The 19,719-nt window shown below is 41.8% G+C and overlaps 1 protein-coding gene across 17 annotated transcripts in view; it reads left to right on the top strand.

Moving 5' to 3' along the window:
* Positions 1–19,719, top strand: part of RBMS3 (RNA binding motif single stranded interacting protein 3) — an 811,389-nt gene that overhangs the window by 649,588 nt on the left and 142,082 nt on the right. For all 17 annotated transcript variants that reach the window (XM_069561193.1, XM_069561198.1, XM_069561203.1 and 14 more), the window contains one exon: positions 4,206–4,312. In XM_069561193.1, the coding sequence (XP_069417294.1) occupies positions 4,206–4,312 (107 nt within the window). The remainder of the gene's footprint in view (positions 1–4,205; positions 4,313–19,719) is intronic.

Below are 19,719 nucleotides of genomic sequence, written 5' to 3' on the forward strand. Positions count from 1 at the left end.
CTTAAGGAGTCAGTAATCATCACATCTGCTGCTGCTAAGTCGCTTCAGTCGTGTCTGACTCTGTGTGACCCCATAGATGGCAGCCCACCAGGCTCCCCTGTCCCTGGGATTCTCCAGGCAAGAACACTGGAGTGGGTTGCCATTTCCTTCTCCAATGCATGAAAGTGAAAAGTGAAAGTGAAGTCACTGAGTCGTGTCTGACTCTTAGCGACCCCATGGACTGCAGCCCTCCAGGCTCCTCTGTCCATGGGATTTTCCAGGCAAGAGTACTGGAGTGGGGTGCCATTGCCTTCTCCACATCATCACATCAGTGCTTCTCAAACTTCAGTGTATACAGAAATCACCTTGGGATCTGGTGCAAACACAGATTTTAATTCAGTGTATCTGGGAAAGGGCCCCTGACACTGCATCTCTAACAGGCCCCCGTGCTCTGATACCATTGCTGCTGGTCCTTGGCCCACACTTTGAATAGCAGCACTGTCGAGCATCTTGTAAATCTGTGTGCAAGGTGCTGTTAACAACTTTCTCATACCCACACAGACTTCACTCAGACCTCTACTCGAATCACTTCCCACCGTCAAGCCTGGAAATCGTTACTGTTCAAAGACTTAACACAAACAGAAGCTGTTACCAAACTCAGTTTTGGCTGTTTGTTGCTATAAAGCCAATACTTGAGAAGCAAGTGTTCCTTTGAAAGGTAAGGTTAGTTTATTCAGCAAGCTGGCACCTGGGGAGAAGGCAGACTCATGTCCGAAAACCAGCTCCCGGGATTCAGCTCAACCATGAAAGTTTTCTGGTTTTGTTTTTTGATATTTATCCATGTATCTGTTTGGCTGCACCAGGTCATAGTTGTGGCATGCAGGGTCTTGCTTGCGGCTCACAAACTCCTGGTTGCAGCACGTGGGAGCTAGATCCTGACCAGGGATTGCACCTGGGCCCCCTCCATTAGGAGTTCAGGATCTTACCATTGGACCACCAGGGAAGTCCCATGAAAATTTTTTTAAGAAATTAAAAGCTAATCTCTGTTAATCATTTGGGGAAGGGGTCAAAGTCTTTGTTATCTTCTACTGTGCACAGGCGGTTTTCCGATTGGTTAGTGATGAGATAATAGGGTGGTATCCAGGAATTTTGTGCCCAGTCTGAAGTTACCATCCTCCACCTGCATGGGGGCCTTGGTTCCTACAGAAGAACTGGAGATATGTTTTCATCTATATTGCTTATGGTGGAACTAGGACCCTGCCCCAGGACGGATGTTCTGTTGTTTCTTGGCTATTCCTCCCTCGTCTTCATATCCCTCCCCACGTTCTCTGATTAGCAACTGTTTGGACCTGTCCTTTGGATTTCAGGGAAGGTCAAGGAGATGGTATGCAACCTATGTCCTACAAACAAGAGATAGGGGACAGGAAAAGGTTTTGTATCCAGTAGGGCCCCACACAGTCCCACTCAGTTTCAAAATGTCATTCAACCTGTGAAAAAATTTGCCAAGTAAGCCTTAGGTAATTACACTGTGAAATGACATGGCTTCCAGAAGAATATGACATTTGAACTACATTTTGAAGGTTGCTTCATAATTTGCCAGGCAAGTAGAGGGGCCAAGGTAGGGGGAGCCAGGAAAGGAAATTCCAGGCAGGAGAAAAAAGCGTTTATAGGTGAGGGATCTGTAAACCCCTGGGGGAAGGGAGGAGGCTGATGAAAGGTAAGATTAAGGACACAGATTCTCATCTTTTAGTTGAGGAGCTTGGATATTTATATTACAGGTGTTTAGAAATCACATGAGGACTAGAAGATTATATAAATCTGATTAATATAATTTACTAATCTTTTCTCTGCCACTCTCAATAAAATAGTCCCTTGGGAAACAGAATGACATGCTTACAATTCAAAGATAATATTATGGATATTCCATCTTATTTTAATGACACTTTTGAACATTTGTTTCTGGGGTTTTATTTCTTTAATTCATTTAGTAAATCATTGTAGCCCTATCTTCTTTTCCATAAAAATCTGCTTCAAATTACTGAAATGACAGCAGATGTTTCAGCTTAGCAATGTCAATAAATACAAGTAGGTCATTGTCAGCATCCACCGCCTAACACTCTATGAAGATCGTCGAATATCAAGGTGGCTAAGACTTCAAGACTGTAAGATACTGTAAAACATCATTTGCAAAGATATCTCTGTTAGGGCTTCCCTTGTAACTCAGTCGGTAAAGAATCTGCCTGCAATGCAGGAGACCTGGGTTCGACTCCTGGGTTGGGAAGATTCCCTGGAGAAGGAAATGGCAACCCACTCCAGCCAGTATTCTTGCCTGGAGAATCCCATGGACAGAGGAGCCTGGCAGGCTACAGTCCATGAGGTTGCAAAGAGTTGGACATGACTTAGTAACTAAACCACCACTGCCTCTGCTGAAAGCTAGGAAAGTCTCACTCTGTGACTTTTTAAACTTCCCTTAGTGTTAAACTATTTTTTTGAAAGTTCTCTTTTCAATAATGGTAAACTTAAAGATAGGTTGAAAATCCAGAATCTTCTAGTCTGTCTACCTTTGGTCCTTGTCTAGCTAGATTACTGTTGTGTGTATGTTAATTACTCAGGGTCATCTGACTCTTTGCAACCCCATGGACGCATGGAGCCCAGCAGTCTCCTCTGTCCATGGGATTCTCCAGGCAAGAACACGCGAGTGGGTTGCTTCTCTAGGGGACCTTCCCCAGTGCAGTTCAGTTCAGTTCTGTCACTCAGTCGTGTCCGACTCTTTGCGACCCCATGAATCGCAGCACGCCAGGCCTCTCTGTCCATCAGCAACTCCCGGAGTTCACTCAAACTCACGTCCATCGAGTCAGTGATGCCATCCAGCCATCTCATCCTGGGTCGTCCCCTTCTCCTCCTGCCCCCAACCCCCAGCCAGGAATCAAACCTGGGTCTCCGGCATTGCAGGCGAATTCTTTGCCTCTGTGCCACATGCACTTCCAAGTTATTGTGATCTGGTAGTGTATGTTTCAAGGATGCATCTGCAAAATTGTTTATGCTGGTGAGTAAAAGGAATCTCAAGGTTAATTGCGTATTCAGGGTTTTCTTTTCCTGCAGTGCTGCTCCCCAATACCTTACCTTCCAAAGTTTCACCAATAAAAGGGACTTTTAAATGTACACACACACACACACACACACACACATATATAAGCTTCCCTGGTAGATCAGTGGTAAAGAATCCACGTGGCAATGCAGGAGATGCAGGTTCAATCCCCGGTCAGGACGATCCCCTGGAGAAGGAAACAGTATCCTTACCTGGGAGATCCCATGGTCAGAGGATCCTGGCAGGCTCCAGGCCATGGGGTCGCAAAAGAGGCAGTCACGACTTAGTGACTAAGCAACAACACACACATATATAGTAGGAGAGGAAAATAATTTTGTCTCTGCCCCTTTGAGATCTTGACTGAGACAACCGCTATACTAACAGGCAACTTAACAAGAGAAAAATAGAAGTTTAATAATATGTATGCGTCCTCTATACATGGCAGATACTAAAAAACTGAGTATATCAGTCAGCAGTGCTGCATGGTAAAAGGCAAGGATACAGAGAAGAGCAAAGAATTAGTACCACATATGGGAGATCACAAACTGGGCAGCATCCCAGCCAGCAGAGAGGCAGGAGCTCCCAGGAGCTGCACCAAATGAAAACTGGAATGCATTCTAGCAAAAAGTGGATGGGTTCTGGACAAGTCACTTTCTTTAAAGGGAAGGCATCAGTCTACCGGAGAGGTGACTGAGTGTTGACCGAGTCATTTCTGATTGACTGGTTTCCGATTCCACTTCTCAGAGAGGCTGAAACTGTACTTAAGTCTGTTCAGTGGCAAGGGGTTTAGCATAAGTGACTCCATTTGGGGCTTGTTGTCTTGTTTTTAACACCATCATAATCAGAAGGGGTTGGGTCTTGTCTTCTTATTCTTCCTCTAAGGCAAGTGCACATTCTGCTGAAACTGATTATTTTTTCAACAATATTTGTTATATTCTTTGATGGTCTGCCAGTAGTTTTTTGAAGCCCAGTTAGTTAGAACAGCCGCCAACAGAGTTGAAACTAAAAGGGGGCCAAATATCTCTCCAGAAGCAAAAAGACTTCAAAAGGTATGCATTACAAAGCACTACTGTGACTCACATAATCACTTATTTTAAAGGGGATTTGCTAATGTAAAATTGGTTTCTTATCTTCCCAGCCCCTAGTGAGCCTTTACTGTGCAAATTCGCTGATGGAGGACAAAAGAAGCGACAGAATCAAAGTAAATACACCCAGAATGGAAGGCCTTGGCCCAGGGAAGGAGAGGTGAGTCCTGACTGACCTTTGCTCAGAAACGTGGCCACAGACATCCCTCAGAAGGCTGGCAAGACAGACATGCGGGGCCATGAGGAAACCAGGTCCCACAGAAAACCAGATGGCTTCAGAGGGGGCAAACGAGCAGACCTGTATCGATTCTATCAGAATATGGTTAGTTGAGAAGGAGAATAGGACTTCCAGACCGAGCCTAGTTCTGTACTGTCGTTAAATCCTCTTTCAGCAAATGTGAAACCAATAGGTATCAGTAGCTCCTGAAAGACCTAGCCACAGAGACTTGGCCCATTTGTGTCCGAGTTATAAAATAAGGGAATGATTACTTAAGAAAATACTTCCAGTGATATCAACAGTGAGAGTTACATATTAGTGTTTGAAGGAAAACAAAGTTGGATTTATTTCATTCTACCATTAAGCTGTTCTAGTTTTATTTATACGTGTACTTGGAGCATGCCCAAATGCTCATACATGTGCTGATCTGTTTTTTATATGTACACATCAACATAAAATGTGACATTTTCTGCCAGTCAAGGAGAGAGAAAAGCTGGTACACACAGGGTTCTACTTTTTCACAACAAGGAGAAAAGCATTTAACAGTTAATTACCCATCTAGTCTCCTAACACAAAACAGGAGAATAGCAAGCTTATGGCTCCAGTGTCACTTGGGGATGATTCCCTTTGGTTATTTTTGTTATAAGAAGACAAGGCAAATGTGTCTGGGCTTCTAAGAGGTCTTTTTATTCTTTGTGAAATAGAATGGAGTTGTTTGAATGCCTTGAATAAATGCCGTTTTATACCAAGCCCATCGTTTCAACAGAAGAGCTTTATTTAGTATTTCTATTCAAAGCGTCTACTTCATCCATTTAGGCGGCATCCTACTTGGTACAGCATCTTGCACTCTCAATCCTGAGATTACAGTTATAAGGAAAGAGAAGAGGCTGAGTTTTTTACTCAGCGAAACCTTTAGCCACTTTTGTTTCTGAAACTTTAGTCTGTTTTGACTATTTCCATGTAGATCTCAAAACCCCTGGTAAAGGAGATAGCTGTGCTCAGATACTATGTGATCTGTCATTCATTACCTTAAAAAGAGAATGGCCATGGAGCACCTGAAGCTAAAAGGTGGGGTTCAGTATTTTGATTTTAGAAAGACAGTCTATGCTGCGTCAAGACAGAGGAGGCGGGGTGTGACCGTTTGCTTTCCGTGGGTAGCCCCGCGGCTCCCAGAAGACAGCTGAACTATGACAGCATTTTTTCACCTTGGTCCCGTGTCAATCACCCATGGTCTCGAAGGACTCATTTGATCTTTCAAAATTTACTTGAGTCAAATGCTTGCTGATTAGAGATTTCTGGATCACAGACCATAACCCCAAAGCATCAATTCTTAACTAGATAACTTAGCACTGATGACTGGAATTACAGGTCCTGTATTATTGCATCCACTGAAGAGACGGCAGTTGTGGCAGGACTCCTCACTTGAGTCTACATTTCTTAGAAACCAAACCAATAAACGTAAAAGAACTATAAACTTAGAGAACCCTCTCTGCTACTTTGTACAGAATCCGGGGCTCTGGGCTTAGACATGACAGAGACCACATGTTATTGCCAGGTAACCACTGTGGGGTCAAGTTTAGGATCCAGAGCACTTGTAATTTAGATGTAAGTTTTAAAGGTATATCCCTAACATTCATTTTCTAAAGTTGTGTTTTAAGAGTGACAGGTCTTTTTGTTGAATGTGAGAACCAAGGGACCATCAGAAATATATCTGTGATGAATAGAAGCATATTCCAAGTATGTAGAGACATTCAGATGCAAGAAATCAGAAAAAAAAATGGCATGAACTAAAAGTACACTTATCAGATATTTTGGTTTTGAGATAAGTGTTTTAATTTTTACACCATGACCATGGTCTTAGAAGTAGATACACCAAAAATATTGGATTACTTTGCCCATTATTATGTTAATATGTTTTTCTTGTATTTCCTGTTTGCATTGTACTTGCTAGAGTAAAATGCATGTGTATGTAAGTATGGTGTGTAAGGTATGACATCATACAAGTTAATCCTATGTAAACAATATTTAATCATTTCTTAGGAAGCCATCCATTCTAATTATTGTATTTCATTGTTTATAAGACACACATTTTTGTTGTTGCTTTTCCATGTTTTAAACCTGCTGAAAGCTCTTATTATACCTTATTATAGTATTACAAAACAGTTTGCATTTGCTCCTGTTAGTCACCTGGGGGCACTACCTACATTCTCTGCTTTAGGTCTTTGACCACATAGATTGTATCAATTGAAACTCTAACCAAAGCAAGGATGTGGGTCAGATTCTTGGGAGAGAATTTTTCTATTTGCTTCCTTCCCTCATCCAGATTGAGACGTGCATCTTCCCTTGAAGCCCATTTCTGGTGGGCAGTTTTGCTTCTCATTTGTCTTGTAGTCCTTGTAGTCTCCAGCTTTATAAGGAGGCCATTTGCGGTGTTTGTTTCTGCTTGTTTGTGTTATTGTGTAAAATAATGGTTGCCTTGGAATCCTCCTGCAAAGAGGGAGAACCCAGGGAGACGTGGGTTCAATCCTGGGTTGGGAAGACCCCCTGGAGAAGGGAATAGATACCCACTCCAGTGTTCTTGCCTGGAGAAGTCCATGGACAGAGGAGCAGAGTCAGACAGAACTGAACAACTAACATTAACACTGCTGCTGCTGCTGCTGAGTCACTTCAGTCGTGGCCGACTCTGTGCAACCCCACAGACGGCAGCCCACCAGGCTTCCCCGTCCCTGGGATTCTCCAGGCAAGAACACTGGAATGGGTTGCCATTTCCTTCTCCAATGCATGAAAGTGAAAAGTGAAAGTGAAGTCGCTCGGTCGTGTCAGACTCTTAGCGACCCCATGGGCTATAGTCTTACCAGGCTCCTCCGTCCATGGGATTTTCCAGGCAAGAGTCCTGGAGTGGGGTGCCACTGCCTAGATAAAATTAAAAAATTATAATGTAGGTTCTGATGCTTCAGACCCTGAGATCATAGTGCAAATTGAGGCTGCTGTTTACTTGTCCTGTCTGTAAAGTCAGGTAAAAAATGACAGTACGAGAGGGATTTCTGAGCCAGTGCTTCAAACACAAAACCGGTGGATTGCAAGGAACTTCAAAGTACCTTAAACATGACAACTGATAGGCTAATTAAACTTTTCATTCATGATGTAAAGCTGTTTTATTCTGGGTGGCATTTTGGTAATGGTTATTTTAGCATAGTTTGATGAAATGCTAATACTGAACCCATCCTACATGTTAATTAATGTAAATTAGCCAGGTTTTGAAATATAGGTACATGCTGGTGGACCTATTTTTGCATAAGTGAAAAACACTGAAATATTTGAAAGTTACTAACTAACCTCTCGAGTGACACCCCGAGCTGGAGCAGAAGGGTCAGGGGTGGGACTGTGAGCCTTCTCTTTCCAAGGGCTCAAGCGGTCTTAGCATTTTCTAGAAGTGACTTCATTTTATTCATCTGTGGCTGTGCTGGGTCTTTGCTGCTGCACGTGGGCTTTCTCTAGTCGCAGTGCGTGGGCTTCTTGTGGTGGCTGCTCTTGGTGCAGAGCACAGGCTCCAGAGGGTGGGCTCAGGAGTGGTGGCGTGCAGTCTCAGTTGACCTGTAGCATGTGGGATCTTCCTGGACCAAGGGTTGAACCCCTGTCCCCTCCATTGGCAGGCAGACTCTTCACTACTGGACCGAAAGGACCACCATCACAGATAGGTGATCAGTGATCTTTGATATGATCACTGTGATTGTTTTGGGGCGCCTTGAACTGTGCCCACATAAGACAGTGAGCTCAATCCATAAGCATGCGTGTTCACGCTGCTCCACTGACCAGCCATTCCCCTGTCTGTCCTCTCCCAGGGCCTCGCTGTTCCCTTAGACACAGCAACACTGAAATTAGGCCAATTAATGGCCTCTACATGTTCAGGCATCCCATGTCCCTCACTTTAAATCAAAAGCTGGAAAAAAAATTAAGCTTAATGAGGAAGGCATATTTAAAGCCCAGATAGGTGGAAAGTTAGACCTCTTGTGCCAAACAGTTAGCCAAGTAGTGACCACAAAGGAAAAATTCTCAAAGGAAATTATAGCGCTACTTCAGTGAACACATGGATGATGAAACACAAAAAGCAAACCGTCTTATTGCTCACACGCAGAAAGTTTTAGTGGTCTGGATAGAAGACCAAGCCAGACACATCATTCCCTTAGGCCAATACCTAATCCAAGAGCCAGGCCCTAACTCTCCTCCACTCTAGGAAGACCGAGAGAGGTGAGGAAGCCGCAGAAGAGAAGTCTGAAGTAAGCATAGTCTCGTTCATGATGCTAGTTTAAAAAGAAAAAAAAGAAGCTGTCTCTCGCAAAGACAATTCATGAATATTGCTACCCTAAACAACAGATTTTCAGTGTAGACGCAACAGTCTGCTATTGGAAGAGGCTGCCATCTAGGACTTTTCATAGCTGGAGAAGAGAAGTCAGTTCCTGGCTTCAAAGGACAGGCTGACTCTCTTGTTAGGGCCTAATGTAGCTGGTAACATGGAGTTGAAGCCAAAGTATCCAAGACTGGATACTACAGACATGATAGAGACATGCAGACGTATTCCCTCCTCTCTGGGAACCTAAAATCGCAAACTAGGAGATTCAAAGTAGAATCGAACATCATTTAGTGTTTCAGAAATAAAACCACTCACTGTAACTGGCTTCATACTTATAAACAGGTTAAGAAAAGCAAAGCCAAATAACAACAAAAACAAACAAACAAACAAACACACAACAAAAACAGTAGTCACTAGAGTATCCACTCACATTTGTCTTGTTACTAACCATTAACTGTTCATTTTATTGACTGATTATCTTTCAGGGTAAGTAGCTGAGCAATTGATTTGTATGCATTGAAATTCAAGATTTCTCCCAAAAGTTGGAAAGCTCTCCCCCATCACCTGTCTAGTGGATGCATCCATGTCCTTGGGTGCTGGGTGGCTCAGAGGGAATAAAGTTAAGACAAGTAACTGAAGCTTTGGCATGTTATTTAACAAATTTTCAGTCCTGTAACGTACCCATTTAAAATAACAATTCTTCCTAAATTTTAAGGAAACATGTGTGTCAGCATCTGTGATATGCTCAGAATTGTTTGCTTTTGATCATAATTTACCGGGCATACTACTTGAGTGACTAAAGGGCCAACCTCTGGCCCTCTCAAGCTGAGTGACGGCTCTGTTCCCTCATGAGTAGAAAGAGATTGGTTGACAGCACACCCTTGGTGAATGGGAGGATTAAATGAGGTGCTGAAGGTACAGTAGTGGGCACAGTGTCTGGCAACATGTACTTACTCAAGTATTAGCTACTATTACAACTACCATAGTACCATCACACACACAGCTCAGGGCTGTTTAACCTGAAAGCCAACCTCACTATACATTTCACATGACTTGGCTGTGTCAATCCTTAATTTCCAGTTTTATGCGACATCTCTTTATTTTCCCAAATGTTATTATTGTTAATGATGTGACATGTTTGAAAGACAATCTACTGTTCATATCACTTTCCAGCTGAATTTTTGACTTAAAAATATATCATAAAACAAGTAGAAATTAATTTTACTTTGACCAATATTGTTAATGTTTCATAAGATCATATTCACAATCATTATTTGCATTCACAAATTATTTAGCTCTGAAGTGTTACCTGGTTTTCAAATTTCTAGCCAATTTTCTCTTGAAGTTCATGTAATCCAAGAAGCCAACAGCTGGCAAGGGGATGGGACTTGGATGGAGAAGATGAAAGAAAAATGCAAAAGTAAAAAGAAAAGCATGAACCCTTGCTAGATACCAAGGGGAGACTGAGCTACTGAGAACTGATGGATTATATGGTTGGTGTTTTTAAAGGGAAAGAGGATAAATTACTAACCAACCTATTCTGCCAAATAATGGCAGTTATGAATGTGTTTATGCCACCTCTGGTTATGAAGAGTACATGCTCAAGTACTTTCTAGTATCTTTCAAAACCATTATCTTCAAAAGAAGAAGCATTCTGATACCACAGTTGGCGACTTTCTGGACTTAACAAAGAATTAGGGGACTTCCCTGGTGGTCTAGTGGCTAAACCATCAAGCTTCCAGTGCAGGGGGCCCAGGTTTGATCCCTGAGAACTAGATCCCATATGTCACAGCTAAGACCCAGTGCAGCCAAATACATAAATATTTAATTTGAAAAAACAAAGAATTAGGAAGCAGGAATTTTCTTGCATATTCTACAGGCTTCATAGTGCTAAATGTAAATAATCTTTAGGTTTCTATACCCTAATCTATTTCAAGGGTGAGGTTACCAAATTCTTCTGTGTAAAGAATTTTTAGAGTCCTTATAAGTAGTGGTATTAACTTACAAAATTTCTTTTTGTTTAGTGAAACACTCAGACTCATGAAACAACGGAGAAAGATACAATTTGTGGGCTCCAAATGTGTATATTTATCCCATTTACTTGAATTTATTTGCTACCCAGCATCAGTATTCCCAGTGCTTTCATGATCTTTTTTTTTTAATATTTATTTTATCTGTTTGATTGCACTGGGTCTCAGCCACTTCATGTATGATCATTGATCTTCGTTGCAGCACGCAGGAATCTTGAACTGTGACATTTGAACTTTTCGCTGCAGCGCATGGGATCTCACTCCCTGAAAAGGGATCAAACCCAGACTGCCTGTACTGGGAGCACTGAGTCTAAGTAACTGGACCACCAGGGAAGCCCCCTTTCTTAGTCATCTGAATATATGCAGAGCAACAAAGCGTCTGAGCCACCAAATACGCGCTCCCAGCGGAGGCTGAACACGTGACACTTTGCCTTCTTGTTTTAGTTCTCATACTATTAAATAGTGTCCTTATCTACGGCCACATTTTTTTTTTAACTTTTAAGTTTGTATTGGGGTATAGCCAATTAACAATGTTGTGATAGTTTCAGATGGACAGCAAAAGGTCTCAGCCATACATACACATGTATCAATTCTCCCCCAAACTCCCCTCCCATCCAGGCTACCAAATAACATTGAATGGAGTTCCATGTGCTATACAGTGGGTCCTTGTTGGTTATCCATTTTAAATATAGCAGTGTGTATATATTCATTCGAAACTCCCTAACTATCCCTTCCCTCCCTCATCCTTCCCCCCAAAATCACAAGTTTGTTCTCTAAGTCTGTGAGTCTGTCTCTGTTTAGTAAGTTCATTTGAATATATTTTTTAGATTCCACATATAAGGGATGGCATATGATATTTCTCCTTCTCTGACTTGCTCCACTTGGTATGGTAACCTCTAAGTCCACCCATGTTGCTGCAAATGGCATTATTTCATTCTGTTTAATGACTCAGTAACATTCCATTGTATATATGTACCGTATCTTCTTTATCCCTTCCTCTGCCAATGGACATTTAGGTTGCTTCTCCGTCTTGGCTAATGTTGACAGTGCTGCAGTGAACATCGGGGTACATGTATCCTTTCAGATCATGCTTTTCTCCTGAAATATACTCAGAAGTGAGATTGCAGGGTCATATAGTAGCTCTATTTTTGGTTTTTTAGGGAAACTTCATACTGTTTTCCATAGTGACTGTACCAATTGACATTCCCACCAACAATGTAGAAGGGTTTCCTTCTCCCCACACCCTCTCTAGCATTTATTGTTTGGGGGCTTTTTGATGATAGCCATTTTGACTGGTGTGAAGTGATATCTCACTGTAGTTTTGACGTGCATTTCTCTAATAATTAGAAATGTTGATCTTTTCATGTGTCTCTTTCCCATCGGTGTGTCTTCTATGGAGAAATGTTTATTCGGGTCTTCTCCCCGTTTTTTGAGTGGGTTGTTTGTTTTGATGCTATTGAGCATCATGAGCTGTTTGTAAATTTTGGAGACTAATGTCTGTCTGTCATATTATTGGCAAATATTTTCTCCCAATCTGTTGGTTGTCTTTTTGTTTTATTTATTGTTTATTTTGCACTGCAACAGCTTTTGTATTTATTTATTTTAATTGGAGGCTATTTACATTACAGTGTTGTAGTGGTTTTTGCCATATAGTGACATGAATCAGCCATGGGTGTACTTGTGTTCCCCATCCTGAACCCCTCTCCCACCTCCCTCCCCATCCCATCCCTCAGGGTTGTCCCAGTGCACTGTCTTTGAATGCCCTGTTTCATGCATTGAACTTGGACTGGTGATCTATTTCACATACAGTAATATACATGGGAAAATTAACTGCTACCAGTGTATGAGTCAACTGTCTTTATTTGAAGAGCTGTGTTACAGTCTATCATCAATTTTTATGGATTTAAAGACATTAGTTCTTACTCTGGAGACGGCAATGGCAGCCCACTCCAGTACTCTTGCCTGGAAAATCCCATGAATGGAGGAGCCTGGTAGGCTGCAGTCCATGGGGTTGTGAAGAGTTGGACACAACTGAGCGACTTCCCTTTCACTTTTCACTTTCATGCATTGGAGAAGGACATGGCACCCCACTCCAGTGTTCTTGCCTGGAGAATCCCAGGGACTGCGCAGCCTGGTGGGCTGCCATCTATGGGGTCACACAGAGTCAGACACGACTGAAGCGACTCAGCAGCAGCAGCAGCAGCAGCAGCAGTTCTTACCCTACTCAACAAATATGTATAAAACTTTCTAAGGAATTTGGGGAAAGTTCCGATCCTATGTTCATTAATTTATTGAGTCTATGAGTGACTAGTAGACTTGGAATTATTTGATAAAGATCCTTAAACATTTGACCCAATGTAGAGATTCACATTCTTGCTATCTTCCCTGGCAAGAAAAATCTGATACATTGAATTATTTCTACTATCATTTGTATCATTATTATCTACTCACCTATTTGCATATGATAAGAAGGGCGTGTTATTCTGTAGGAACCAAATTCAGTCACATTCATATGGCCAGTGTTGATGCTGAAGGGCACATAGATGTCTGTGGAAGTAACAGCAAACATGCTCCATAAAATCTGGAGAAAAGAGGCAATCCTTCTAGCCACCATTCATAGGGAGCCCTCACAACAGAACATTTTGTTGAGTTTCTTGAAAGCATTTTGTTGTCACTAGGCATCACCAATGTTACTGTAAAGCACATGCCTGGAGACTTTCCTAGCAGTGAGGAAGACAAGGCAGAACTCACATACGTGCCCCCCGGCCTTTAGTTGGATCCTTTATGACCAGTGCATCCTGCTTAGAAACTATTCCAGTCCTTCATATTAACTCACTATTGATCAGAGGCGTGTTAGTACACCTTTTGTTACCTGAATGTTATTGGGCAGAGATGTTTCAGTATTTGCTTACATAACATCATTGGCCACAGGTGTTGCTTTCTTTAAAAATTCCCTGGTCAATGATGTGTTAAGTATAAGAAGAACCTGACAACAGGCCCGGGAGTTCACCATTTCTGTTAGCTTTCAAGCCATATTGACCGCCATTTTATTTCGCAATACTGAACATCAGAAAATTTGTTTCAGAGATATTGAATTGAAGTCCTGCCCCATTGAGCTATTAGAAGTAATATGTTGAAGAGAAACTGAAGTACAGTTACCTATGAAATAGTATATCCAAAGAATTATTTGAAAAACTTAGTCATAATTTCATGTAAATTTCAGGTTATATTCAGCTGTATTCTATGAAAGTAGAAACATCAGCTATATAATTCACTATTGTTTCCATTGGCTATATCACAGTGCACGACAGTTACTTGTCCAATTCTTTTCTTTAATGAGACCTTGGGGGAATAGTTAAGATGTATCTGTCAACATACCTAGGTTCTGCAAATAGTCCTTTTAACTTTGAAGTAAAGAGAATTTTTACATATGTGATCTTGAAAAGAGAAATTGTCTGTTAGGAGACATGACAGCGCTTGGAGTTAAGTGTGATAACCAGCCCACCAGATGTAGTCTTTTTTGTTTTTTGGGTTTTTTTTGTTTGTTTTGCATTTCATGTGTTTTGCCTGCAATTTGGAGAGCAGACTCAAGGTGAACGGCCCTTCTAACCTCAAAAGAGTTCTTCCCATTGGCATACGAACTTGAATTGTCAGTCACTCAGCGTGGAAGTTTTCTTAGTTAAGTGTCCTTATTTTAAAGCTGCCAGGTCTAATATTTACTAACCTATGATCACTAAAGGTAAAAGGCAAACCTTGTAAATCCCTGTGATAGTGTAAGTTTGGATAAAATATGATTGATGACGAACTCTAGTCCTCTGCCTTCTCTCTACTCCCAAGCAAGAAGCTAGAAAAACTCACTTGTATTCTTGGGGAGGAGGAGTGGGGGAATTAGGAGGGGCTCAAGGCTGAGAAGATTGCATCAAGCATTTACAAGGAGAAAGGCTGATGGTTGATCACCATGTCTCCTGTGGACCCTTGATGCAGTCCCCATGGATAAGGGCAGCTATGTGGGGTACCAGTCAACTGGGGGACTTCTTGAATGGTTGGCACTGTCTTGGCAGCTCACTGGTCACAAGATGCAGAGTGGTTCCCATCAATATTTTTTTTTAATTTATTTTACTTTTGTCTGTGCTGGGCTTTCATTGTTGTGCAGGCTTTGTCTAGTGTGGAGACCAGGATCTACTGTAATTGCAGTTCATGGGCTTCTAATTGCTGCGGCTTCTCTTGTTGCAGACATGGGTTTTAGGGCTTGTGGACTCAGTAGTTGTGAAGCATGGGCCTGCAGCATGTGGAATCTTCCCAGACCAGGGATCGAACTCATGCCCGATGCTTTGGCAGGCAGATTCTTAACCACTGGACCACCAGGGAAGTCCCCTATCAATATGTAAGCTGAAGCTTGCAACTTCCATGTGACATCAAGCCATATCTGGGATCTGGAAGGATACAGACCATCTAGCTAGATACCCGAGACTTCCACCTGTCTAGCTGCAAGGGCTCGCTCTGGAAGCAACCTCAACATCTTATACTTTTTACCTGATTTACCTGTGTAGGGTTTAATAGTATGTACGCTGCAACACTGACTCTAAAACAACAATCAATTAAAGACAAAATACTATTTTAAATACCACCAAAAAAGAGGAGAAACTTGCCAAACTCTCGAATGCTATCAAGTATCCTGTTAGCCTCGATTTCACAGATGTTAAAAAGTAAAGCAAAACCATGTCCTGAAATCTATGAAGATCAGTCATTTAGATGGAGATGAAAACAGAAACACTTACATAAAATATGGCAATGTTCTCTCATCTCTTTTATAATTATCAATCAAGGCTCCATTTAAATTTGTTTTTAATGACAAACTCAGACTGGATTTCCCCAGACTTTGAGACCTTTAGCTACCTGATGCTGTGCAGGTGGCGCTGGTGGTAAAGAATCTGCCTGCCAGTGCAGGAGACAGTAGAGACGCAGGTTCGATCCCTGGGTCAGGAAGAGCCCCTGGAGGAGGACATGGCCACCCACTCCAGTAGTCTTGCCTGGAGAACCCCATGGACAGGGGAGTCTGGCAGGCTACAGTCCATGGGGTCGCAAAGAGTCAGAAACGACAGAAGTGACTTAGGGTGCACCCACACACATAATGCTGATACCTTTTATCCTGCTTCCCTTTCAACAATGCTTTTTGTGTGTGTGCAGTCATAGATTTTTGCAGCCTTCCAGTCTTTATTCTGTCTGCCTCTTTTTTATCTTGTCCTTTTCTGTTGCTGGATAGGGGACAACATCTCTGTCTGATATGAATGTTATAGCAAAAGCGGGAAAGAAGAAATATCGTGATGGCAAAGTACATAAGCAGCAGCATAACCCCCCATGATGGTCCCTTTTTGAACACAAGGAGGCAGATCTTCTCTATTCTATATATATATATATATATTTTATTTTTATTGTTTTCTTGTAAGGTGATACGTCTCCTGGATTTCATTTAATTGATTCCTGACACACCTCTGGAGATTTCAAGATGACTTTTAACAGTCTCCTATTCTCTGCTTTCAGGGTCAGGCACCTGGATGAGGAAGGGCCTCAGGTCCCTCTTGGATTCCCGCTGATATTATGGTTCAAGTGCACTAGCTACCCTGTTGCATCAGGAAGCTCTCTCAGTGACCCCAATAATCACTTTTCTTCTTCTTATCACTGCTAATCAATCAAGGGCTGAGATACTGTCTTTAGAAGTTTGATTGAGCTCACTTGAATTTTTTTTTAAGGAAACCTTACTGGTAAAATAAAAATTCAAAATACCCCAGTTCCATTTTCAGATCCATGCTTGGGACTTCCCTGGCATTCTAGTGGTTAGAGGTCTGCACTTCTGCTGCAGCGGGCACAGGTTCGATCCCTGGTGTGGAGACAAGATCCTGCATGTGGTGTGGGAGAGTAAGACCCAAATACAAGTTTAACTGAAGTCCAAATTCAAAATTTTCAAGGCATATATTCATTTACTAATTCATTGAACAAACATCTGATGAGTCTGTTATGTTCCAATAACTGGCCTGGGAAGAGGAGATACCACGATGGAATCAGCCAGGAGCCCATTTAGGAAAGGCACACGAATGGCACGTGTGGTCATGTTCACTCCCGTCCTGCATCATGGGGGCAGAGCAAAGGCAGGGTTAATGCTTCATGGAGGCAAATGGCTCTCAGAGGCCATGACATTTAGTCTGAGGCTGGAGAAGGGAAAGCCCATATTCCCTCAGTGCTGCACAGAGTTTCCACAAAGGCCCAGAGGTCACACCACAGGACAGGGTGGGTGTCCATCTGAGTTGTTGAATGGTGGGGTCTGGACTCACAGGGGAAGGTGGGGGAGGTCAGAGGTACATACACATTTGATCCTGAAGGGCTCTGTAATCCGTGAGTTATCTCTTAGGTGGCACCATGCTGGTTGGATCTGCCCATTGTAAGAACAAATTTCACAGCACAGTGTTATGACTGGTGGATTGAAAGGAAGGTGGAAGCAGAGGCTGAAGAGAATATTTTTTATAAAAGGATAGTAGTAAACACCCACATAAGAAATGATAACTTTAGAAGATACTGACGATACATATACTTACTAATCAATCTTGGCAATGGTTGTCTGGAACTCAGTTTAGATACTTGATTTTGAGACCAAGATTTTGGGCTTCACTGATAAACAGTAGTTGGGATCAGAAGGAGAGAGAAGGAGGGAAGCCCTAGTCCTGAGTACTGACGTATCAAAGGCAGATGGGATGAGTAACACCAAAGAAGACAAAAGCGCTATGAGTGATCAGAAGGAAATTGGGGGAGAGGCTCACAGTGCTTTGAGGGCCCAGGAGTTACGAAGATTAGAGAGTGTATTGTGAGCCAGTTCACAGGTTGGTTGGCCTCTTTCACGGGACAGTTTCTAGGATTTCTGTCCCATCCAGGACCATGCAGTATTGGCTCCCATCTGTAGGTTTGGACATTTTCCTGTCTCCCATCTCGTTTATTCCTCATCTTCTCTTTAGAGGGACTTCCCTGGTGACTCAGAGAGTAAAGAATCTCCCTGCAATGTGGGAAACCAGGGTTTGATCCCTGGTTGGGAAGATCCCCTAGAGAAGGGAATGGCAACCCACTCCAGTATTCTTGCCTGGGAAATTCAATGGACAGAGGAACCTGGTGGCCTGCAGTCTATGGGGTTGCAAGAGTCGGACACGACTTAGCAACTAAGCAACGAATATAAATTTTAAGCTGTTTTGTTTCGTTTATTGAATTCGTATGATAACCAGCTAACAGTTGCAAATAGGGTTTAAATTAGTTGTGAGAATTAAACTCTAAAAATGATACCCAGAAAACCAAGTTACCCTTTTCTTCATTGGCTTCCTGAACTTATCTTGTGCTAATTCAGTGCACAATAGTAAGTAAAATATATGACGACATTTACTACTTATTATTTATTTGTTAAATAATTTATTATTTACTTATTAAATAAATAATTAATTTTTATTAAAGGTTGCCTATTTATTAAAGGTTGCCTTAAATCTGATCTTAGAAAGTTGGAGATTTTTGTAATTATTCATTTGTAACTAATCCAGTTACTTCCCTAGTACTTCCCTAGTGAGTACATTTTAAGCAGTATTTCCATAATTATCACCTCTTCATTTAAAATGATGAATATCAAATATCTAGCTCCTAAGTCAAACTGACATGTCTCAATGTATCCACTATATTTATTGGAAATAATGTTGATATCCTATGTTGACCAAACAAGATGTAGAACCTAAAAGTTGAAAATTATGTGTTATTCACTGGACAAAACTGAGGACTTAAGCCTGGGACACAGCATCTCAGATCATTCTAAGAGACTGCTTCCAAAGAGGAGCCAGGATATACAGAGAGTTTTGCAACAAAGATCAGGTAGTCAGAACATCCAAAGATTACTTTTAATTAAGAAAAACAAGGTAGCTCAACGTAAGGAATTTAGTGCTTTCCTCTGTATGTGGCATGCCATGCCATGCTTCAGTTGTGTCCAACTCTTTGTGACCCCATAGACTGTAACCCACCAGGCTCTTCTGTCCATGGGATTTTTCCCAGCAAGAATACTGAAGTGGGTTGCCATACCCTCCTCCAGGGGATCTTTCTGACCCAGGAATCGAACCAGTGTCTCCTGCGTCTCCTACATTGCAGGCAGATTCTTTACTGCTGAGCCACTGTGGAAGCCCCCTTCCTCTATATGGGAAGATGAAAACTCCAGGGCTCATTGAAATCACCCCATTGATATGCACCTCAGCTGTCTATGGCCAGCATCCTGTGCTTTCTTATCCCGAGTCTCCTCAAGGTGTACATTTGCGGGTGGCCGCAGTGGCTGATATTTGATGATGAGCATCTGGCTTCATCCTGAGTTCCCACAGGAGTCACCAGGACAGCTGTAATGTGATGGCTTGACGGTTGCAACATCTTTGTTTACTGATATGGCAGCAACATTTTTTTTTCATTGACATCTAATTGACTCCTGTAAACTTCATTTTAAAGTTTCTATTTAGTTCTTACAGACTCTGTCTGGAAAGTCTAGAAATAACCCTATTATGACTGAAATACTAAGCCAAAACTCAGCTGCTACTGGAAAATGACCCCCCCCAAAAAAACTCCCTTTCTTTCTGAAGTAAATCATAAATGCTTTAATCCACAAATAATGTGAACTTAAAATATGGAAAATATCTGTGAATTTAATAAAAATCCTTTTCAAAAGAGAACGACAGAATTTAAACATCACTTTTCTACTTACGTGGTGTGACATTTTCGTTTTGTTCCAAGTTATTTTACCTTTATTGTGACTCTGGAGTTTGTAAACATACCATAAAATTTGGTAATTACATAATGACAATTTCATGGTTCTAGTTCAGTATAAAGGTGGCTAGACAGAGCAGCAAAATCGATTTTCTTTTTTACCTTGTGCAAAGGAACAAAGGAAATGGAATGCAAAATCTGCATTA

Source organism: Ovis canadensis, chromosome 19, assembly GCF_042477335.2.
Source record: "Ovis canadensis isolate MfBH-ARS-UI-01 breed Bighorn chromosome 19, ARS-UI_OviCan_v2, whole genome shotgun sequence".
Lineage (NCBI taxonomy): Eukaryota > Metazoa > Chordata > Mammalia > Artiodactyla > Bovidae > Ovis > Ovis canadensis.